The sequence below is a fragment of the Epinephelus moara genome, chromosome 4, assembly GCF_006386435.1.
Source record: "Epinephelus moara isolate mb chromosome 4, YSFRI_EMoa_1.0, whole genome shotgun sequence".
NCBI classification, from domain to species: domain Eukaryota; kingdom Metazoa; phylum Chordata; class Actinopteri; order Perciformes; family Serranidae; genus Epinephelus; species Epinephelus moara.
Window position 1 is genome coordinate 28,181,292 of NC_065509.1, and position 24,549 is coordinate 28,205,840.

The 24,549-nt window shown below is 40.1% G+C and overlaps 1 protein-coding gene across 1 annotated transcript; it reads right to left on the reverse strand.

Annotated features, from left to right (window-relative positions):
* slc9a6a (solute carrier family 9 member A6a) lies at nucleotides 1-24,528 on the reverse strand. Its single transcript, XM_050042721.1, has 16 exons — nucleotides 23,987-24,528; nucleotides 21,174-21,373; nucleotides 18,034-18,111; nucleotides 17,819-17,895; nucleotides 17,504-17,616; nucleotides 15,642-15,747; nucleotides 13,390-13,531; nucleotides 12,781-12,886; nucleotides 11,015-11,103; nucleotides 10,256-10,369; nucleotides 9,909-10,020; nucleotides 9,541-9,694; nucleotides 7,077-7,107; nucleotides 6,906-6,991; nucleotides 6,186-6,291; nucleotides 1-5,099 (listed from the first exon to the last, which is right to left on the reverse strand). The coding sequence occupies exons 1-16, from the start codon at nucleotides 24,282-24,284 to the stop codon at nucleotides 4,827-4,829; spliced, it is 2,085 nt and encodes a 694-aa protein (XP_049898678.1). The 5' UTR covers nucleotides 24,285-24,528; the 3' UTR covers nucleotides 1-4,826.
* Nucleotides 24,529-24,549: the final 21 nt, after the last annotated feature.

Sequence of the window (24,549 nt, forward strand, 5' to 3'; positions counted from 1 at the left end):
AGCATAATGTGAAAATCCGGGATTTATGCAACTCGAATGAAATCACTTCTGGCACTAATCTTCTTTCATATTTCTTGTGAGATGGGATAATCTCTGGAGCTCGGCAGCTGCATTCTTACACGACCCAAACGCCCAATAAAGGGGGAAACGGGGTAAATGAGGACGCCATTAGAGCGAGGGCTTTAATCAAAAGCACAGGCTTCTGTTTATTGACCGTTGCACGCACATGAACAGGTGAGAGTATATTTACACAGATGTAAACAGTCGGTACCTGCAACACAGAAGAAGAGGCGGAGAGAACATAACGTCTCCACGTCTCTCTCGTACACACACACACACACACACACACACACACACACACACACGTACACACACTCACACACAGAGAGAATTTGCAGTTTAAAGATAGAGTGGACTGTCTGGAAACACAAAGCACAGCAGGCCTCTTTGGTCAGCTACTTCAGACAGGATTTCCAATGATCAAAGCCTATCACAAGTCACCATTCAGAGAACAGAGAGAGAACACACGCTGGCAGAGCAGTAGGCAAACACCAAAACCTATATCAGCTTTTTGCAGATTTCACATTATTTAATGTGTCAGTTGAAGAACAGTGGCACACAATTCTGCTTGTATATATTTTTCTTTTTTTTTTTTCTTTGTTCCTCCACCGTCAGCGGAAGATGAATGATTCATGCTCTGTCATGGCAGCAGCATTCAAACATACACGCAAAGTACCTGAATGGTGAAGTGATGAGATGAAACAGCAGTATGAAAAGACTTCTAACCATCTCGGCTGCCACTGTGATGTGGAATTAACTCTTTACAAAGAAACATCAACGTAACTCTTACTGAACATTCATTCGAGATTCATTACACCGACATGAATCTGCTCTTTTTTTTCCACGTCCTTCCAAAAAACATAAAGGTAAATAATATAAAAGCAGCTGTTAGATAAAACATCAGAGCAAAACAATAAAACATTTGTAATGGAGGAGTGCAAATTATTCAGCTTTTTTTTTTTTTTGTTACTTCATCTTTTCCCTTCCACAAAATAAAATGCAATAACAGCACAAATGAAAAGTACAAAATGACAGAAAGAATCATAACCTGGAAAATGTGGTGTCAAGAGGCATGCCTGATTAAAAAAAAATGTGCACACTTTGAATTAGAAGTTCCTGCACAGCAGAAGATAACTGCAGTAAGGAAAAGCGATATCTGAAAGCCTGCTCTTCCTTCTACCTCTGTATCACCACAGAAACACACACACAAACAGGCCTTTAAAGGAACATTCCACCCAAAGAAATGACCACAAATCACTCGGTGATGCCGTGTTACTTTAAATTTGTGCGGAGAACTCTGTTTTTCTTGCATGTCTCCACAGAAAATGGCAAACATACTGATTTATTGGGGACCACGTTTAACAACACAACAAAAACATCCACTTACAAACTCCAACACAACTCCTGCAATATCATCAAAGTCTAATTTATCCAGTCATATGCTCAGTACTTATCAAACACATGCATTTTTGCTAAAGAAAACTACTAAAATACTAAGGCAGTGGTTTCCAACTGGTTTAGTTTTCTCCTTAGTCATTACTTCAAGATACACACAGTTTAACACATCCATGTCGTTGAGCTAGTTTGCTGTGTCTGTCAAGTAGCTGTCCGTTAGTCACTCACTCTACAGCAGGAAACAGCACTTAAAAATGCAGCTCTGTGCTGGAAATTTACTGTACCTTAAAAATAAAGAATGTTTTTTACAAACTAGACACGTTTGCAAGTCACATGCTGTCCATTCAGAATGGACCCGCAACCCACTTTTGGACCAGGACCCACCAGTTGGGAACCACTGCACTGTAAGGTTTATAAGCAAAATTGCATGTATTTGGGAAGAACTGAGCATACATTTGGATAAATGAGACTTGGATTATACATCAGTTTACAATCTCTCTCTAACTCATGCAGTACAATCCAAGTCTCATTTACCCAACTGTATGCTCAGTACTCCCCTTAACAGACGGCCCTTTCCAACGGTGAACTAAACTAAAAATTAAACTTACCAATGCTCTCTTCAAAGCCAGACTCCATTAACAAAAACTGTAATTCTTACCTTGCTGAATACTAGTTGCTGCTAGTCAACCACTGCCCCGATCAGTGGTTTGTTTTTGATTTGGTGTAATTTTGGTGTTTTAAAAGGTTAGTTTAGATTCACCAAAGTCACACAATAACACAAACAAACTAGCTGATTAAGGCAGCGACAGACCAGGAGCTCCTGTGTACAGCGAGGTAAAATTACTGCTTTCATCAATGGAGTCTGGCTTTGAAGAGAGCATAGAGAAGTGTCAGTTCAGTTTTTAATAGTGAGGATTTAGTGAAAATGCATGTGATTGGGAAGCACTGAGCATAAGACTGGATAAATGAGACTTGGATTATACTGCACAAGTTGCATGAGAGTTTGTAAATGGATGTCTTGATATAGTTTCGCTGTTAGACGTGATCCCCAGCCAATCAATAAATTTGTAAATTTTCTTCACAAATTCACGGTCACACAGCATGACTCACACAAAGGGTCTTTATGTGGGTGAAATATTCCTTCCTCCACATCTCTCTTTTATAATCTATTTCTTTCACTCTCTTCTGTAACCCGATCATCATCCTCTTGCATCCACTTAGCATGGACCCAATTTTTTTTTTTCGAGCTCACCAAGAGGACGAACTACAAAAACCGTTGTGTTCAACTGAGTCACCATGTTCGGAGTGTTGCTTGGCTTCGGCCCACATCAACACAGTGTTGCCACGGTGACGCCCTATCAACACTTCCTGTTAGACCTGCATTAACAACACGGCACAGAAGGAGCTCACGAAGCTCTTCCGTTCTTCTTGTGCACCCAGACTGACACGAGTGAAATGTAACACTCATCGCCGGGTGCTCTTTTAATAGTATTCAATGACCTAATGAATCTTAATGCTGTTATATACAGAAATAATGCTCCTGTTTAACTGTCAGACTATCGACCCTCAAGGACACTATTGTGTACAGCCGAGAAAAACGTCCAGCATGTCAACAACTTTTGTTCTATTCAGGAAGTTCTCATAATGATGAACTGCCACAGTACCAGCGTAAATATCTCTTTGTATCATGGATGGATTGATTAGAATAATCATCATGCAGCTGCTCCCGTCTTGTTCACTGATTTTAATGACCTCTGTGTAAAATCTAGGGCTACAACAATCAGTCGATTGATCCTTTAGTCAATCCACAAACAAATATTTTGATAACTGATTGTTTAAGTAATGTTTTTATCACATTCACCGCGTCCAGCTCAAATTAAGTTTCTCTCAAGCGACTATCTTTGTGACACTTAAATATGTCAACTTAAGCTTGGGAAAATTATGCATTTTACACTTTATAGATCATATAATTCATCAATTACACAAAAAATAGACAGCATATTAGTTGATAATACAATAACAACTGGTTGCAGCCCTGATGGAACCATATAGAGAAAATCAACTATCTGATTTGTCGAAATTATACTCACAAAATGTGTGCTTACCAATAATATGGTACTAAGTTCCTTTAGTGTCAAATTCATGTGTCTATATGCGTTTTTCAGGTTCATTCAATGAGAAAATTTTGTTCAAAGTCTCGTCGTTAATGCACGATTTGTAATAGAAAATGTTTGCACAAAGCTCTATGTGTATGACAAATGTGACTCAGTTTAAAGTCCTTAAGCTCTCTTGCAAAAATAATACAAAACACTTTAAGGTCGTCTGCATTCGGTTTTCACAAAATGTCAAAATGCAGGACAGAAATGGCACTAATCTTCCTCCGTCAAAACTGGTTTGGATCTCGTTTTTGGAACAACAGCCCTTTCGTTCTGCTGTGAGCGACATCAGCTTCTAAAATAAGGTGTAAAGTCCCTCTCTATGTCACAGTCAAAGGTCATTGGGAGAGATCCGCAACTTTCACTGCCAGGTTGCACTGCATCAGTGGCATCACATCGTTACACACTATTTACAGGCGAATAGCACAGACTGACAGCCCAAACACCCACTGAGTATATTGCTACCTTATGGACAGAGGTGTCTGTTTAGTTTTTTGTGTTTTTTTCTTTTTTACAAAGGAAAACTACAACTGCGTGACTGCCCATCCTGAAACTGGCTCTGCGTCCGAGAGCTGGTCCAGCATAGGTCGCCAGGTTTAAAACTACAATTCCCAGGCACTTGATTGTAACAAAATGTACAGTAAAGTTGTCCACTGGGTCAGCATGCCTCTGATGCGCAGAGAGAAGGCAGCAACATTCAAGGTCAGACCCAAACAACGAAAGCCCTCGACCTCCCATACGAAGAAAACAACAAGCATCCTCAGCATGCATATCAAAGTTATAGTACTCTTGTGATATACTGTACATCGACAAATTAGCTAGTGGTTTGTACTTGCATTTACACACTAACACATGCTGCTAGACCTCTGTGCAATGCTACAGTAAGGTGACTGACACACAGCTTTAAGCCAAACTAAGAGAAACTGACTTTTGATTGAATACCGAAAAAAAAACTTGCAAATAAATAAGACTATATTACAATTATGGCAGATGCCAGAGAGGTGTGGAAACGAGCAGAGTGAGAATGAGGTAGAGACAGTGATTTGCCACTAGAGGACGTGAGAAAATATAACTGTGAAGAGATGTGTTGGAAAAAAAGCAAGAGGAATGAAGTGGAGGAGTGAAGGAAGGAGTGTCAGGTACTGGTCTTTTGCTCGATGGCTCGGGTCAGTGTGAGTCGGACGGTATGTCTGGGTCTGCGTTGAGAGACTATCTTCACATCCGCAAGCGCTGCGGGGGGTCTGTAAAGGGCGGCTCAGAGTCATCCATGGGCAGCACCAGGCGCGTGCCCCTCATCACCAGCTCGTGATCTCCATATGTTAACTCTCTGTCCAAGTCATCAGAGGTGGCGCCTCCAGCAAAGGCTGGGCCGCCGCTCATGTGGGAACCTGAGGCGTCTGTGCTGACTGTGATGTCGCCGTAGGTGAGGTTGATATCGCCATCTGTCAGGATGAGGTCGGAGTCGTCATCCTTCAGCTGGCACTCATTCTGGTGAGAGGGAAGAGGAATGATGTCAGATACTCGCACAGGGCAGAATAAAGCGCAAGATGTGACTTTAAAGGAATACTTCATCATTTACTGGCGAACGAAGAATCCATAAATGGAGACAATTCTTGTTAAAATCTATAGGGGTCCGCATCAGTTTAAAATCTCTCGCACAACTTGTACAGTATAATCCAAGTCTCATTTATCCAACTGTATGCTCAGCCCTTCCTAAACAGACGGCCCTTTCCAACAGTGAACCGAACTAAAATGAAACTTACCTATGCTCTTTTTAAAGCCAGACTCCATTGACAAAAACAGTCATTTTACCTCACTGAACACAGGAGCTGCTGGTCTACCACTGCCTCCATTAAGGGTTAGTTTCTGATATTGTGTGACTTTGGTGTTTTAACAGGTTAGTTTGGATTCACCTTAGTCACTCAATAACACAAACAAACTAACTGATCGAGGCAGTGGTAGACCAGCAACTCCTGTGTTCAGTGAGGTAAAATCGCTGTTTTTTTTCACTGGAGTCTGGTTATGGAGAAAACATTGATAAGCGTCAGTGTCAGTTTAGTTTTAAATAGTAAGGTTTTAGTTCAAATAAATGGGTTTGAGAAATACTGAGCAAACAACTGGATAAATGAGACTTGGATTATACTGCACGAGTTGTGTGAGAGTTTGTAAACAGATGTTTGGACATAGTCTTGCACGGATCCCTTTTACTCAAATTCATCAAGAATCTTCTCAGTTTTTGGATTCTACTGGAGGCATGCAAGAAAAACAAAGTTTTCTTTACAAATTCAACATAGCACAGGGTGAGTAAGTGACATAAAATGATAAATTGGGGGTGAAGTATTCCTTTAACAATCTATGACCACAGAATAAAACTAACTTTTTTTTACAGATAACAGATTGAAATTATGGTTTCTTCATCTGCCCGGTGAATCAAAACCTTAAGTTTCAAACTCAACCTCTCTGCCTCATGATTCATCACAATAACTTTTTTTTTTCATCCACTGACACAGAATGAAAACCTCACAAACACAGAAAGCCAAAAATAGCTTCTTGTATCATCCACCAGTGTCTGACCTCATAGGCCTGCGGGCTGGTGAGGAAGCGGGCGAGGGGGCCGCAACAGGGAGGCAGCGTGGCTGTGAGAGGGGGGCCACTGTGAGTCAGGATGGGCTTCAGGTAGCTGGAGAGGGGGCTCGAGTCAAGGACATATTACACAGAAAACAAGCACTATGGGTGGTAAGACACGACAAACAGGACCAGAGATTCTTGTAAAGTGTGATTAATGAATGCTAACTACATGTATTAAAATAGGGTGAAAGGGCAAAGTCATTAAAACTTAAGTTATTTATTTAAAATACATTAATGACCTTTATACTACACAGCTAATAAAAGAGATCATTTATCTTCAAGCCTGTACATGGTACTCCCTCTGCTGTCTGACACTGGGAACTACAGGGGTTATCAATAAATGGGCACATCTGATGCAGCTAGTGATCCTTGTCATCCTTTATCCAGCCTACAAATGTTCTGCAACTTTTGCACTGTATTAATTCAGTTCTTGTTCTCTTGTTGCAGTATTTTATGACTGATCTCTACTGTTAAATGTTATATTTTGTTGCGTACTTTTATTTATTTTTCCTTAAGTATCTGTAGAAGAGTTGGTCATCTACTGTATGTGTCTCCCTCTCATAGTAGTTACAACACCATTTTTTAAAACAGGCAAATTAAAAATAAGTAGTTGTTTCCTGGTCTTTATGGCAGTGATAAAACTAGTCATGTGTTATCAAAGGATACTTGTGGTCAAAGTTGTACCAAATCCTGAAAAGCCAGGCACTTTCCTGTTTGGTGCTTCTTCTCTCGGAGCCTTCAGCGACACTCATCTGTACAAACACAGAATATGTGGTTTCAGTGTTTTCTTACAGTCACATACAGTCGCAGTAACTAGTTCACAGGAGTAACACTTACTGAGTTATCTTGATCCGAGTCCACGCCCACTCTGTTGGAGGAAAACAAACACATGTAAATCAGCTGCAGTCATAAACTACCAGAGCAGAGCAGTGTTGTGAAGCGTGTTTCCCCCGTTTAGCAAGTTCCTGGTCAGGTCAGGTTACTTTATCTCTACCTGAAGGGAGTTTTGCAGTAGACGAGGTTTTTAGATATTTTACCAGCAACACAGACAAGAGACAGACATGACAAAAGTCCTCAAGACTCCAATACACAACACTACATGAGAATCAAGCCGGCTTGGAGCCTGACGCCCCCCCTCCCTACAATGGTCAGCAAGGATGCAGTTGTTTTATTCTTAAGATTATCTTGCCACATTTTCCTGTGGTGTGCGGTATGTTGAGTGTTTTAACATCCCCCCCATCTGCTACACATCTACATTTACAGTACAATATCCTGTTTAGAAAGGGGAACCCCAAGGATCGCTGGCAGTCCCACAGGTCTTGGAGGTTTTGTATGCAATATCAGACAGGATTCAACTCAGAATTTACCATAACTGTAACATTTGAAGATATATAGTTCATCCCGGTGGTCCGACCTATCTGACAGTCTTACTTATTTCACGTACTGTGTTGCTCTGCTAGCAATAAACCAAATGTACCAACACGGAAGCTAAGCAATGCAACTTACTTACTGCTGTGGAAGGGGACAGCAAAACATATCTTAGCCACCTAAAACGACCCATCTAAAAAAATCAATACCAGTTTAAGTGTACGCTATATCTGGAATATTTCCACTACTTTACCTTGCACACTAAACCATCAAGACAGTGGTCAACCAGTAACTCCCATGTTCTGTGAGGTAAAATTACTTTTTGTCAAGGGAGTCTGGTCGCTTTGAGACAAATGCTTCTTTTCCCTGCCACAGAGGGCTGTCTGACGGCAAAGTAAAGGCCCTTAAAGGGATAGTGCACCCAAAAATGAAAATTCAGCCATTATCTACTCACCCATATGCCGATGGAGGCTCAGGTGAAGTTTTAGAGTCCTCACAACACTTGCAGAGATCCAAGGGGAGAGGGGGTAGCAACACAACTCCACCTAATGAAGGCTTATGGCGCCTCAGATTCAAACGTCCAAAAACACGTAATTTAAACCACAAAATATCTCCATACTGCTCATCCGTAGAGTTCAAATGACGTTTTTCTAAACAACTTTTTCTGTCGGGGCTTCAGGACACTTGGATCACTACGGACGAGCAGTATGGAGATATTTTGTGGTTTCAATTATGTATTTTTGGACATTTGAATCTGGGGCGCCGTAAGCCTCCATTAGGTGGAGTTGTGTTGCTACCCCCTCTCCCCTTGAAGTGTGAGGACTCTAAAACTTCACCTGAGCCTCCATCGGCATGAGGGTGAGTAGATAATGGCTGAATTTTCATTTTTGGGTGCACTATCCCTTTAAAATACTCAAAACATAACATACACATAAACTGATATTGATTTTTTTGGGTGGGCCTTTTTAAGGTGGCTAAAATTTAACCAATTGAGGCAGCATGTTTGCTCAACACCAGTTCATTATTGGTACATGATGTGGGGATTTTCTACCCAGTGATTGGGTCTGTAGAATCTGTTAGTGTGTGGTGTGCTGTTCCGTTGCTCTCCACATACTACAGAAACAAAACTTAAATTAATCATTATATGTCATTATGTGTGGGTTCTCGCACATTTTCAACATGTTAAGATTTGAGACATCTTTTATCATGGGCCAGTCTTACAACACAATCCTGAGCAGCAGGGTGGCAGCAGTGGACGTACTGTCAAAAGCCTCAAGCATTCACCAGAGCAGAGACAAAGGTTATATTACATGATTCTTGGAGTTTTAATCTGACGAACCAGTTGAACATGTGGGCAATAAAGTCTGGACAAAAAGAAGCATTAGGAGAGTAAATTTCTCTGACATTATCTTAAATACCCTGATGTGTCAAACAGGCTTTCAGGAAGTGCGCTCAACTCTGAAGCCAATTTTACGCACTGGCCAAATCGTGTAGCTACAGTTTCTAGGTCCGTCACGATTCTGCTCAAAAAGACTTTTTCCCACAGACCTTCATTGGGAAAGAGACGTCTGTGAATTAGAGATACATACAAAGTCTAGAAGAGCCGCAGGATTAAATTATTTTATCCCTGTTCAAGTTAGCAGAGCTCTAAACCGGAAGTAGCCAGCTCGGCCTGTGGAAGGCTCTAGCGCTCTTTCTCTATGGATCAAATGATGTGGAAGATCCAGGTGGTTTTACACCCGAGAAGTTGAATTTTTTTGGCTTCATGCGCCACTGATCACCTTTCATACGAATGAATAGGGGCCCATTTTCAATGCTGTATCCAGTTCTATTAAAACATTCATGGTGCTAAACCCCTCCAGATTTCAATAAATGCTGACTTCAAATCAAGTTTGATGCAGGAATGGGTTTGACAGGTGTAGGTGAGGGGTACCGTATGCGCTGGCAGGACAGCATCTGGGTGGTGCCTCCTCCACAAATCCAAACAGTGAAGAAGACCACAAGCAGAGTGGTGCTAAACATCATCTGACGGGCGTATGTCGCCGTGTCCCTGATTGACAGGGCGAAGGTCATCGCACCTCGCAGTCCTAAGAGCACAGACACAGAGAATGTTTCACACAAACAAGTATGCAAGATCCTATATGAGACAAATCAGGTGATCTCTGTTTACAACCCTGTGTTAGTTAACTTTTAATCTGTTCACAGAGGGCTGCAAGAGACTAGAAAATGTTCCAGTGCATCTACACAATGCATTTTTACAGTAGTTACAAAATACAAGATAAATGTCTTCTTCCATCTGACCTGCAAACATCATCATGTGCTGGAAGTTGGATCTGATCTTGTTGCGTCGGCCCAGATTAAGAAGAAATGAGAGAGGGTAGATGTTCGCAGCTCTTCCCAGGAACACTGCCACCTGGGTGGGAACAAGGTTAAGGAGAGGACAACAAAACAGAGAGCCTGTGAATTCCCCCCACTCTGTGCCGAACTGATTTACTGCCCCTTTAAATCAATTACCGTTTGCTTCTTGGTGCTTATATTAGTTATAATACGTTCTTCTTCTACGATGACAGTAAAAATAACCACTGTTGTGATCAAGCAGAGGGTCATATGAGGCTTTGTGTGCACCAGTCCCCTTATGCAAAAGATACAAAAGCTCCGACGATGAACATGGGATTGAAGATGTGGCTCTGGAAGGTGAACAGGGTCAGACCCATGTAGGAGAAGATAAAGTTCTCTGCCAGGAAATTTAGCAGCTCAAACAGCTGCAACACAAAAACACACCAACAATTGACTCAGATAACAGCAATCAAGATACACTCACCGAGAAACACGGTTAAACAAAATTAACAACTAAATGCACTTGGCTTGCCCGGCCTTGACTGCAATCAAACTTCCAAAATTAAAATTTCAGTATGAATGAATGAAACAATGTTATTTGTTTCATTATACTGGAAAGGAAAACATGTTTTTAGTTTTGGATTCTCTTTTCATTAAAATGACCTTGTTGTCTCTTTTATTTAAATCTTATTTTCGTTTCACTCTTCATTAAAAATATTGATGTTTGGTCCTGTTACATTGTTAGAAGTGAAGAGGGGTACAAAGGGAAATCAATGCAGCAGGTGAATTACAGATTTACCGCATCAATTGTTTGACCAGTGAATGTAGCTGAATGTGTTGCTAAGCCACATCAAACAGTACATACACCAACATCCTGTGCTCTGCCAACACTCCCAGTACTACTGTACCATTGTACTGCTTGCAAACTGACACATTTAAAGTGTCTTCCTTAAAGCTGTTCGACAAGTTCACTGATAAACTCCATCTTTGCCCTTTTTTCTACAATAAAGGCACAAACATTAGACAAAAATCCAGGATGCACAGTGGTGTTGCTGTTGTCCAGGTCTGACCTGTTTGGTCCTGTCCTGGGACTCGGGGGACAGGTTGTTGAAGGTGTAGTGGGCCTGAGTGATTCCACAGAAAAGCACCGCGACCACACCTGTGACACACCAGGAGGGATGGAGATACAGAAACAAAACAGTTAGGAAATCAGTTAAAACTGATTATTAACACTAACATAACGTTAAATCATTCTGTGTTTGTTTCAAGAGATTTTGAATGTTCGTGTCGCTGCAGCACAGTCTCTCTGAGTTTTTCTTATACATTGGCAACAGATTAAATAGCAGTATAACAGGGATGGGTATTTTATGTAAGTTTAACATTCAAGTACTTGCTTTAAATTACTAGTGATTACTCAAAAAAAAAATCTGATGTAAGAATAGCGTCCAAAATTAACCCAAAATGAAGCAAATATGCAGGCAGAGGTTAGGGTTAGTTTACCTTTCTGCGATACACAGACTGTAGAGATTAACTATGATTTGAAAGTTCAACGTTATATATAGCTTACACTGCACAATTTTTATCATCTTGTTGAAATACTTCCAAACATCACTCATATGCCTGGTCATGATTCTGCCAGTAACTTTAGATCAAGTGATGTCTGACTAAAAACACCAAACGTTACCTGCGAAGATCAGTCATTTTTACTGTATGGATCTGTGCAGATATTCATATACACCAATCAGCCAAAACATTAAAACCACTGACAGGTGAAGCGAATAACATTGATCATTTAATTACAATGCAATGTTCTGCTGGGAAACCTTTGGTCCTGGCATTCATGTGGATGCCCCTTTACGCACTCTAACCATCTAAATGTTATAGACCAAGTACCCCCAGTCATTGCAACAGTACCCCTGATGACAGTAGCCCAACTGCAGAAACTGCTCAGGATTGGTCCAAGGAACATGATAAAGAGCTTTAGGCATCGATTTAGCTTTCAAATTCCCCAGATCCCAATCTGATCAAGCATCTGTGGGACAAGCCGGAACCCCAGAGGTCCTTTGTCCAGGCCTCAACAGGTCAGAGCCAAGTCCGATCTACGGTGGAGCCTCTGACCTGTCAAGGGCTGGACAAAGGACCTCAGGGGGTGTCCTGTGTTGTCTGGCACCAAAGTGTTGTCGACGGATCCTTTGAGTCCTGTGGGTTGTGACGTGAGGTACCAGCATGCCCAATGGATGTTCAATCGAACTGTGATCTGGGGAAATTTAGAGGCCAGGTTGATGCCTTGAGCTTAGTCACATCTGCTGAGCCATTCCTGAGCTCTTTTTGTGGTGTGGCATGGTGCATTGTCTTGCCTGGGGGGCGCACTTCCGACAGGGAGTGGCGTTGCCGTGAAGGGGGGTATTGGTCTGTAATGGTGTTTGGGTGTGTGGAGCGTGTCAAGTGGCATACACATGAATGCCAGGACCCAAGGTTCCTCAAAAGAACATTGTACTATGACAAAATGATCAATGTTATTCACTTCACCAGCCAGTAGTTTAAATGTTTTGGCTGATCAGTGTTTACATCACTGTGTCCCATCCCAAAAATGTAGTAATAATATAGAGCAGTTTCATTTTATGTTTATTTCTATTATATATATGTTTTTCCCCAACAAAGCAACAAAAGGTAATTAATCTATACATTGAATGAATACTGACCTCCAAATCGAGTACTGTTTGAATGTGTGTATGTGGTGTAAGTATGTGTGTGTGTGTGTGTGTGTGTGTGTGTGTGTGTGTGTGTGTTACCTGGTGTGTGTGTGTGTGTGTGTGTGTGTGTGTGTGTGTGTTACCTGTGAAGCCACAGGCCTCAGCCAGCAGGAATGTGCTCCACGACATGAGGAAGAACAGAGCAGTCTCCAACAGCTGAAAATCTCTCAGCTTAGTGAACTTAGTCACGTACGGACGAGAAGTCAAGGAGTGTAACAAAAACACTCAGACTCTACCAAATGAATTCATAACATGTGAAAAAAAAGTGAATCTGAAAAAATCTGACATTTTGTGGAGATATTTTCACTTGTTTCCAAAGCAAAGTTATTTTGTTTCAAGGGCAGCTTCTGAAAATGGTCCTTATTTCAAAATGCTGTCACTTGTTCCAAGTGGATTCCTCAAACAAGGGGAATATATCATACACAAGTCCCATTTCTATCTAACTTTTTCACCATCTGTGTTAATTAAATTTCCCTTTTGTGGTATTCTTTACAAAACCTAACTTATAAAAGACCGAGATATTACTAACATCTCAATAACTAGTTCAGATTTCATTTAACATTTAACAGTGCTTATACTTTGTAAACATGCTCCAGTGGATGGATTTCATATCTTATTACATGTCATATCTATTAATAATAATATCTAGTAATATCTATTTCTCATAAATAAATAAATGACAGAAAGGATATGAGAGCAGTGACGACTCCTGTGGCCACCCCCAGAGCGAAGGAGCCGCTGAAAACTCCGAGGAAAATCCCAAAAGACTTAAGCATGGCCATGACCTCAAAGGTGTGACTGTTGTCCCCTTGTGGCTGGTACGCTACTATAGACCTGATGTAACACAAGTGCACAGAGAGCGTAAATCATGTCAAACATCAAGATAAATAACTGCAGACTAAAGCCTTATAGAGATAAACTTATTAACCTAATTTAAAACCTGCATACAGGAAATTTGTGTGATACTAACAGTCCTCTTATCTGCAAATATTTTTGTCAATAACTGCACATTCCACCACCATATTAGGTCTCCTCATGCACAGCACTTTGAGATAACATGTGAGGTTTGCTTCTGTTGATAAAGAGCAGGCTTTCACGGCAAAAACGAGAGAAGTAGAGTAACGTAGAGGTCAGGAAGGTGGAAGAAAAGAATCTTAAACTCTATTTGAATAGTTCAGTGTTAATATTCAACTAATAACAAAGTGGCTTGTTTAAAAGTTGCTACTGCTGTGTGAAAATAAGTACAGATATGCAGGTAAGTTTCCACTGAGGTCAAGATTTCTCGCAAGGGGCGCCCATGAATCTGTGAAGGTGTGGAACAATAGGTAATAAAAACTACAAGCTGTTATGGTGTTATTGCCGTTATCATAACAACCAACAATGACGAGAAGAGAGGGAACTTGTTTTCACCAAACAGTGGAGCTGTTAAATACACATCTTTTAAAGGCAGAAAACCACATTTGCCGGAAAAAGAAAAACAGATAACAGAGCTACTTCCTTCCTCTGAGAGAATTTAGACCAAATAAAGCTGCTCTGTCTCCCAGAGATTACATTTGTACGTTACTAAACTGTTTTCATAATTACTGTTGTGGTGACAAACAATGTGAGCGCTGCCTGGATAATGTTCAGAGACGTTTCTTTGAGTTAATGAAACACTATATTTATGTGCCGTGCTGGATTTACAGGGAGGTGGCGGACACACAAAGTGTCAGTGAACATTTTGCTGATATGTTCAGTGTCAGCATTTTTGTGACTTGTCAGGTATGTTAATTAGAAACTTTTCCTTGCTATGGTCATAGAGAACAGAATTTGCTCTGCATTATTTTTCCCTGAAATACCTATTTGCTTCAAATTAATATAATATAAATATACTCATAAACATAATTTCTGGGAGAAAGGGTTGAATAAGGAGACAAGTCTGCTGTGATAATGGTGTGGACAAAAAGTTTAAATGTGATGAGAATGTTTTCATAGTGCCAAAGGTAACAACAACAACAAATATCTGTCACAGTTACCATGGCAGTCACTTTATACATTAACTCTGTGTCACCTTGTAATTGAGTATCAACACTGAACTATCCCAATAAAGTCGTACTTAATAGAACAGACCATACTTCCTCTCATCAAACGTGGGTCAAACAGCTTTTGAAAGTAATTGAGTTTTTAACTGGAGCCTGGAATGAGAGGGATTTTATCACTCAAGCATTATATAAAATTCTGCAGGATAGTTGTCGGTCAGAAAAAGCAATTTTTCAAATATTTTGCTGAGGCAGTTTTGCGATAAAAATGTACTCAAAGTGATATATTCACCCTCTCCATTCACAGCCTCCACACTCGGAAAACAAATCACCGGGCATTTTGTCTATAAGCATTCCTGGCGTCCTGCCTTCCCCTTGGCTTTTGTAGACAGTGTCTCCAGGAAATAATAGGAATTTGTTCGTTGCTGACTCACAACTTCAACAACAAAAAAAGGAAACAAAAAGAGCTAAAATAAATGAATAAATAATGAAATGTTCTGCATCTCTGGTTGAATAAGCCACAGTTGGACAAAACAAATGGCCGGTGATTTGTCATGTTTGTCCCACGGCACCGCAAAGGCACACAATGGCATGCTCTACTTAGTGCACCCGTTCAATGGGCCTGTCGGAGTGTCTCCGCAGGGACCGGCCCCTCCACCGTGCCTGCTATTATAATTTACAATTCTGTGGAAATAATAACAGTCCCATGTAGAGGAGGAGAAGAAACTGAGTGTTAGCTTAGGGACCACCCCGTGGTTAGCATGGCGTTAATGAGAAGCTGATATTAGCTTAGGTAAAAGGTCACTGACAGATCGATACAAAAGCATGACTTGCACTTTTGCCATTTCTCTCAGAAAGCCAGAAACTTAGCAGCTCTGTGCACATTCAAGACAAGATGGATGCAGACTACAGTCTGAGTGACTTACGAGGACAGAACCACGGCCACTGCGTCGTTGAGCACACTCTCTCCAAACAGCAAAGCGTACAGATCCACGTCGACCTGGAGCTCGTTGAAGATAGCCAGGACCGTCACTATGAACAGAGAGGAACACACTTAATACCTCTGATACCCGTCCATGTTAGAACTGAACCAAATGATGATACACATCACTGAGCAACATCGAAGCAGGTGTCAGGAGCTTTGTTTCAATTTTATACCTTATAATAATGCTTTAAAACTATATGTAAATGATTAACATGTAGTTTATCTTTACATTTTACAACACTTTTACTTCACTAATCTGTAGAAAACATCTGTAAAGTTCTAGTGGGTTTTAATTTTCAATTATAGTTTGGTGACCAGATTTACTTGAAGCAGATCTGTGTGTGTGTGTGTGTGTGTGTGTGTGTGTGTGTGTGTGTGTATAACTATGAAGGTATGGAAGTTGGAATGGTGTTTGTAGTTTATTAAATTAGAGAGAGAAGGAATGGAGAGTATGGAAATAAGAATAACATAAAAATAATTTTAAAAATCTGTATAAATTCTTTAAAAGTGGTAGCAGTATCTATTATAGTGGAGCTTGACGAGTCTTTTTTAAACACTGTCAGAGGAGATACACTCTGAAATCTTGAGCTCCAGGGTTTAATAGGCTTAAAATTTTTGAAAAAGTTTTGTAAAATTTTACTCCTCACTTTACACATTCATGTTATTGCTCCACTTTTATTGTTTATGTGTTAAGTTTCTTAATTGATGTGATGGCCTGAACTGTTCCAACATACCATCCTATATTACCGTAAATAAAAGTAACTGTCTTTTAAAAAGGTGTCTGTGTGAAAATTTCTACCTATGACAACTATTTAAAAGACTCTAGCTTTAAAATAAATTAAAAAAATTATATTCATATTGCTTTGAGGTGTAGGGGCGGCTGTGGCTCGGAGGTAGCAGAGGTAGAGCAGGTTGTCTACTAATCAGAAGATCAGTGGTTCGATCCCCGGCTCCTCCAGTCTATGTCAAAGTATCCAGTGTTCCATCGGTGTGAGCGTGAGTGAATGGCTACTGAGTAGCAGGGAACCTTGTATGGTAGCCTGGGCCACCAGTGTGTGAATGTGTGTGAATGGGTGAATGTGACATGTAGTGTAAAAGTGCTTTGAGTGGTCGGAACACTAGAAAAGTGCTATACAAGTGCAGTCTATTTACATTTACCATTTGAGGTGTAGGGCAGATATCAGTAACACTATCATATAAGACTATTAGTACAAATTTGAACTAAATCCGAGCAAAACATGAAAAATTACATGAGGTTAAGTAGATACTCCCCCCTCCCACCATCCCCAGAGTGGTTTTATGTTGTACTTTTTCTCCTGTGGGGTGAACCAATACATTGATCTATTTCAACATCACTTTTTGCTGTATAAAATATCATTGTTTCGACCATCCATTTCATGATGACACATCAAAATGATTAAAAAACATGGCTGTGTTTTGTTCTGCCTCATGTAGGGGCATATAAAAAAATAAAGCCCTTTTGTGGATTTGTGTCTGTACTGCGCCCTGAAGCTACACCAAATAATTAAGCGTTTGAAACAGACAGGATGGTTATTCATAAAGATGCTTTTTTTTTTAAATCACTTTTTCCAGTATGAGTAAAGTTTGACTTTACAACACAGTAACTCTCAGTAGTATTGATAAATCTTTAGTTTTATGATGAGCTGTTAGCGGCTGTGTCCTGTTTGTGAGAATGTGAACTACAAGCTTTGAGCGATTCAGGAGATAAAAGTGAATCCAGCTTTCAATGAGTGTAGCTTGTAAGCAAGAGAAAATGTGAAGACAGAGAATAAGCATACGTACCGGGGTCTGTGGCGGAGACAATGGCCCCAAAGAACAGACAATCGGTGAAGAAGAAGTCTCCACCCAGCTGTTCCACCTGCTTCATTAGCATCACACAGCCGTACATCAGCAACCTGACGGAGGAACAGCAGGTGGTTTCGCACAACATCACAAACAACTCTGATTTTAGTGGCACTTCAGCACCACAGTAATTGACACATACAAATGCTGCCCTGGCATGCGATGTCTTTTGTGCTACTATTGTGGCGACAACACAGAGTTGCACCTGTGAAACTATAACAGTGGATGGTTTTCTTTGCAAATTAAAATTCTTACCCGATAACAAAACAGGAAATAACTGTCCCCAGGAAGGCATACGCCAGGATGGAGCCCATGTTGCGGAAAAAGTGTCTCTGAAAGACAAATTAATACATCAATGTTCATCTACATATGTTGATCTTAACATTATATATTGAAATTCAGCTATTATTTTATCAGGAGTCAGTTATTTTTATGCATAAGTACAGAGAGTGCCTGAAATATTACTGTACCCTTTTCAAACTGTAGCCAGCGTGGAAGATGATAGGTGGTAGGAGAATGTTGAAGAACACTTCAGGGTCAAAGGTCACCTGAGTCACACACACACAAACACAAAAACAGTGTCATATGACAGGTCTGAATCACCAGATAAAAAAGAGACAAAATTGTTTTCATTGACGCTTCTAGGCTGTTGCATTTTTAGAGAACTTAAAAAAGTTAATGAATCATAAATGACACATCTGGGACAGCGAGAAGTAGCTTCAAGGACAATCGACAAAAGGTTGTTATAATAGTAAAAGGGCGTGATGGGAAAAGAGGACAGCTTCTACACACAGGCGGACCAAACATCACAGCTAATGCTTACTTTAATTACGTTTCTGATTTTAATATCATTTGGTTGTTTTGTCTATGAGTGTTAAATCTGTTGTTATGTCTTGTGGACCCCAGGAAGAGTGGCTGGTGTTATGCATCAGCTAATGGGGATACTAATTAAATCAAATCACAGCTAATGCCAGTTATTCAGTTATAAATCTAGATCAGTGCAACATTAAAAGATATCTGTGTGTGATTACGTCGTGTGACAATTTAACAGAAGGCATCTGATGCTGAACAAACCTCCATCAATGACGAACAACACTGCAGCAGCCTCTGTGGCACCTTGTTTACATAATGTTTTGTTTTGGGCTTGATTTTATAAGGAATATGAGGTAATATCAGTGCTACTTAGCAGACAAATTTAAAGTCCTAATCACCAGCAGGGATGAAAATAGGCCGGTAAGATCCGGCTTTCTGTACCACTAACAGATTCAGTGCCAGTACACGGTACCAGGAAGAGGGGACAGCAGCGGTCTGCCAAAACGCACAGACAACAACCTGTCAAGCCCAGGTCGTCACAGACACTTTAAAATGCCCCATCATTAACAACTTTAAGACCCTCTCAGTGAATTTATTTCTAAAAAGTCACTAGCGACAAATGAAGTGTCTTATTCAGACCATCAGGGAAAAAGTTGTATTTCATTCAGAGCATGCTGCTCAGACTGATCACAGTGACAGCTCATCTGCTGGCAGTGCAGGGTCTCTCCTTTCCTCTCTATTTCCTCTTACGTACACTGTGTCAAGCAGGCAGGAGGAGGCTGCTCAACCACAGGAGAGGGAGTTATATAAACTGCACACACAACTTTACGTGCCTGTAAATATTAGAGAGTCGACTATTATCTATCTAAAATTTTCTCTGATTCTTCTTCACTAATATGTAAAGATTTTTTTTTGCATATTAGACCTGTTGCACCTGCTTACTTTTGGGAAGTAAAACATGTTGGATAAAGTGGGATATACTGCAATTGTATTTATTTGTTAAAAAAAAAAAAAAAAAAAAAAGTTCTGTCCAGTAATCTAGAGCAATTTTTGTTTTTATAGTTTGAGTGAGAGTGAGAGAAGGTTTTGTAACCCAATGCAATTTTCTTCTAAGTTAGCAGTTTGAAACCTGGAGCGACATCACTTTTCTTGTGCTGCCTTCAGGACACCTTTCGAAAGTATTTAAACCTTTGAACCTTTGAGCAAATTCTTGGTGCGATGTCTTTCAAAAATATGGGCAACTTGGTAAGAAATGTCCCACAAATTGCAAACAAAAAAAATGTATACATTTTGAAAATAATCTTAAAAAACAGGGGAAAAAGAAAAAAGCTAGGGAAAAATATGTTTATATGTATCATTATTATTATTATATTTTAAAATTATGTGACATAATTATTTGAATTTTTAAGCACTCTTTCAGGTCATTTCCTTGTTTGTTTGTTTTTAACTTTCTTTTTTTTTTATCATTTTTTAGTAATTTTCTTGTTTTTAATTTTCTTATTTACTAATTTCTTGCTAATTTTTTGGGTCATTTTTTCTTTCATCGTTCATCGCCTTCTCCTGTTTTTAAAAGAAATCAAGTCAATTTGCTCAGGTATCAAAGGATTAAAACAAACTGTTATGATTCTAATGCTTTGTCAACATTCACAAATTATTAAGTGGCAATTACACCATTTAAATAAATAGTTTGCTATCAAGTGTTTCTCATTTCGTTCTACATCATACAGGCAATAAAAAAACTGAATGTGTGTGTGTTCAGAGGTGCATAAAGCTGGGGGTGGAAGGAGAACAACATGAAGCGATGAAGGTTGGTGTAGTAGTACCCATAAGACTACTTTCACTCCTCGTCATCAGAAATGCAAACCAGTATAACGACAGCGTAATTATGGAAGCAAAAAGTCCAAGTGACCCTCGGGCAAAGAGCATCTGTCCACTGTCTTTCTTCATTTTTTTTTTCTGTGACAGTTTTATATGTACGTCTCTCAGAAAGGAGAAGGAGGCTTCCTGCTGATTTTACCAGAAGTAATAAAACTTTTACAACAGTTAAAACCCTTTTTGAAAAAATTCTTTACCAGACTTCTATAAAATGAAGACATATTTAATGTGGAGAATTTATGGTGCATTAAGACAAAATTGTCACTTTACCTTTATATACTTCTACTAACTGTCTACAACTGTGTGCACCTCTGTATACATATTTATCACTTCTCATTATGCAGATACTTTTACTTTATTCCTGTTGACATTCTGTTTATAGTTGGTTTATTCATTTGCAACACTGTCATTACAAATTTATCGTGTAGTTCATATTTTATTTGTTTAAATTTAAGCCCTGTACTTCAACTTGCAGTATATAATTGAGATTTTGCTTTTACTTGCATGATTTTCTTTTTTTTCATACAGATATTTATTAAGCACTGTTAGAAGGTATCTGGCTGAGACCTTGCTGAGTTTTTAATCCCCAACAACTGCTTTATTTACTGTAATTGTTGTGCACATGCTACAATAAGGAGTTTAGGATTAATGTGACCCAAGGCAACATCTTTAAATTACATGTTTTGTCCAACCAGCAGGCCAAAAATGAAAAAGTTGCCACTAACATTTCAGTTCATTGATGAATCAATTAATCAACTGATTATCGGCTCTATATTATACAGTTACAACATGACCAGTTGGAGAAAAAAAAAAAACATAAAATCCTGTATACAGATGTATAGAACTTCATAATACAGTCATGAAATGTAATTAGTGGCAGTCATTGAATTTCAAATGACCAAACATGATTGTCGGTCTGTACCTTTCGCAGCATCTCATTATCCTGCACGTCGTTCACCTCGTTGGCACTGATCTCTCCTTTCAGAGTGTACTCGTAGAATTTGCCACTGACGTTGACCAGCAGCGTGGCGGGGCTGGCATTAACGTGGCAGCTCATCGTGACGTTGCTAATGTCCCGAGGAACATGGATGCCATATCGCAAGACCACGCCAACGAGTACACCTGGGGGGAGAAAAGAGGCAAGATAAATAGGATACAGAGGGGAGAGTTGATTAATGTGAGCTGTCTATAGCTGCAACAGGGAGGCAAAAATCAATATAATCAAGTGTCAGTGGAGGAGTGAAGGTGGAGTGGTCATGATTCTGTTCCATCAAATGTTTCAGCAGGAAAGGACATGGAGAAAAAGTTAAATTCTTAGCCTCACAAAGCCAGATTAATCACATGAGCTCAGCTTTTTCTATGAAATTAAAGTCTGAAAATTGATCAGATATGAGCCAGACAAATCAGGAATATCTTGTGCTTAGACGTGTTGTGCTGTTGTGTTTGACGACTCTATAAAGAGACCTGTAGTCAGGAGGAAGTTGAGTCAAACTATGCTGGGAATTTCATGATGTCACCAAACACTTCAGGCTTATCAAAATAATTATGTGTTTAAGTTGACGCCCCAGCAGGTGAAACAAAACTAACCGGAGAGCGAAGGAAATGTAAATCAAGCTCAGTTTGTACGTGCCAACTCTTTTTGGGAACAGTCTGACTTTTTCATATCAGACATTTTGACTGATCAAGCAGGAAGAGCAAACACTGTTAATGATGGCTCTGTGCCATTTAAATACTTTGAAAAGGCCAGGCTAGTGAACCAGCATGGCGACACCTGGACCCTGAAACTGACACATTCAACTGCATGATTATTATCTGAAGTAGGGCTTGGCATGTTATAGCAATATCGTCTTAGATTTGACTATCGTAATGTCTTGAGTGTTGTCTTTTCCTGGTTTTAAAGGCAGTAACACAATAAAGTGATGCAACTTGAGAACTTGCCAGACTGTTCTAGCTGTTCTATTATTTGCCGTTACCTTCTTAGTCATTATATCCACATTACACGTGATTATTTATCAAAAATCTCATTGTGTTAATATTTTGTGAAAGCACCAATAGTCAGCCTCACAATGTATTCTGATATTTGATTTTCTACATATCACCTAGCCCTGACTGTTATCAACTAACTTTTCTGACTATAATATGTCCAGATGTCTGCTGTGGAAAAGTCCCATCAGGCTACACAAGCAAAAACACCTTTGTGGGTGGACTTTAGTCTGTCGCTGTAGATACAAAATGTAACATGAATCTACTACAGTTACAAACTACAGACCAAGGCAGAAATCTTTATGTAGTCATGGACTCAGACCTGAATTTTAACAGACATATTTAGACAATTGTAAAGCTAGCCTACTATCACTAATATCAAGGATAAAAGGATTTATGTCTCAGCAGGATTTGGAGAAACTTGTCCATAAATTTATGTCCAGTAGACTTGACTGTAACAGTGTCTTTCCAGGTCTCCCTAAAAAATTGATCAGACAGCCGCAGCTGATTCAGAACTGCTGATCAAGTCGTAACTTCACTAACACCAAGAAGGTGGACCTCATCCCTGAGGTCTTTACACTGGCTTCCTGTTAGTCAAAGAATAGATTTCAAAATACTACAGCTGATTTAGGTTTAGGCTCAAAACATATTTCTTATCTTCTGCTACATTATGAACCATCCAGACCTCTCAGGTCATCTCCAGGGTTGGAAATGACTTTTTCTGTCCACCTACCACTGTGGCTGGTGGAATCCAAAATCTACCAGTCACTCAATAGATTATCATTGTTTTTTATGGGCTGGTGAGTGAAGCAAATCAATAATTTCATGGTCATCTCAGATGGGTCTGCTTTGTGTCCCCGGAGTCAAAACTAAACATGGAGAAGTAGCGTTCAGTTTTTATGCACCACTTCTCTGGAAAAAAAACTCCCAGGAAACTACTGGCCCGCTGCAACTCTCAGTTCTTTAAAATCAAAGATTAGGGTTTTCTGTTTGCTGCTACCTTTTATTTAATCAAATAATTACTAATCTATAACACTGCGCTGTAACTTTAATTCTTGTATTTTACACCTGTCTCACTCTATTGTAGCTTTTTATGTTCTCTGTTCTCCTGGCTCTATAATGACTGTTTATTTAGACATCCTTTGTATGTAAAGCACGTTAAATTGCCCTGTGGCTGAAATGTTCTGCATAAACAAACTTCCCTTGCCTCACCTCACTGCATGAGCAAGTTCTCACCCATTCATAAACTCACAGAGGTTAGCTCAGGACAAATTTGAGATCACTCCAGGAAATGCCACCAGAGATTGATGACAGCCCAGTGAGTGGTGTTTGTCCTATCAGGTGTAGGAAAGGTTTATGTTGGTGTCTGAGTGAAGGAGGGAACAGTCAGTCACATGGTGTGTAGGTTGCTCGTCATGTCGGCTATTTCAAGCACATCCATCCGTGGCGTCACCAAACCACAGAGTAGAGAAGTGAAATTTTGGCTTGTCTGTTTCATGCTGCAGGGGGAAAACACTTGGCTGCTTTGGTGCAGTTTTTAAGGTGTTTTTACCTCCGTGACTAAGCTTGTTGTCTGACTGTATCTACCTGCGGCAGCCTGCTGTCTAAATGTACTAAAACATTACTAACTTATTGCTAGTGTTGGAAGAGTGAAACCGGATATTGACATGTAATCGCTTTAACTGTAATCACGAGAAGAAAATGATAGTAATGACAGTGATGACGTCTCTCAGTCACGCTGGAGCATCTCACCATAAATCATCGCCAGTCCAGTTTCGTGCAGGAACCTGAACCGCCTGTGTTTGAACAACCAGATGGTCAGGATGGTGAGGGTGAGGAGCATGATGAAGATGAGCAGGTCCGCGCTGTCCTGCCTGTGGCTCTCCTCAGCCTTTTTCTCCGTAACGATGTTCTCCATGGCACTGTCCTCCTCCTCCGGAGTTAGAGATGCTCGACACACACAGATGCTGACAGACAGGCTCACTAGCATGAGCAGCCACAGCGTCCTCGTTGCCCTCCAGGCACTGTTGACAGTCACTTTAAACACCATGTCGGCTGCTCGGCGGTCAAATGCTGCAACGTCGTCGTGTACAAAAGCAAACTTTGTGCTAATATGATTCACGAACTGGGGGGAGTAGAGAGGAAAAAGACGACAGCAACAGAGGAGTCAACTCCGGCCCGGAAGTGAAAACTAATATTTCGAGAAAGTGATGTTTCATTTCAGTGTAAAATCACCACAGCAGAATGTCGCTAGTTTAAATCAATACTAACACAAAATTATCAGCGTAACGTATTGTGTGTAATTGTTATGACGT

Bases quoted from the DNA above. Each gene is read 5' to 3' on its own strand.
- slc9a6a (XM_050042721.1), bottom strand. From the start codon at position 24,284: ATGGTGTTTAAAGTGACTGTCAACAGTGCCTGGAGGGCAACGAGGACG. The intron at 17,896-18,033 runs GTACAGTAATAT...TTTGTCTTTCAG, and splicing joins CTGGCTACAGTTTGAAAAGG to AGACACTTTTTCCGCAACAT. The intron at 13,532-15,641 runs GTAAGTCACTCA...GTGTTACATCAG, and splicing joins GTGGCCGTGGTTCTGTCCTC to GTCTATAGTAGCGTACCAGC.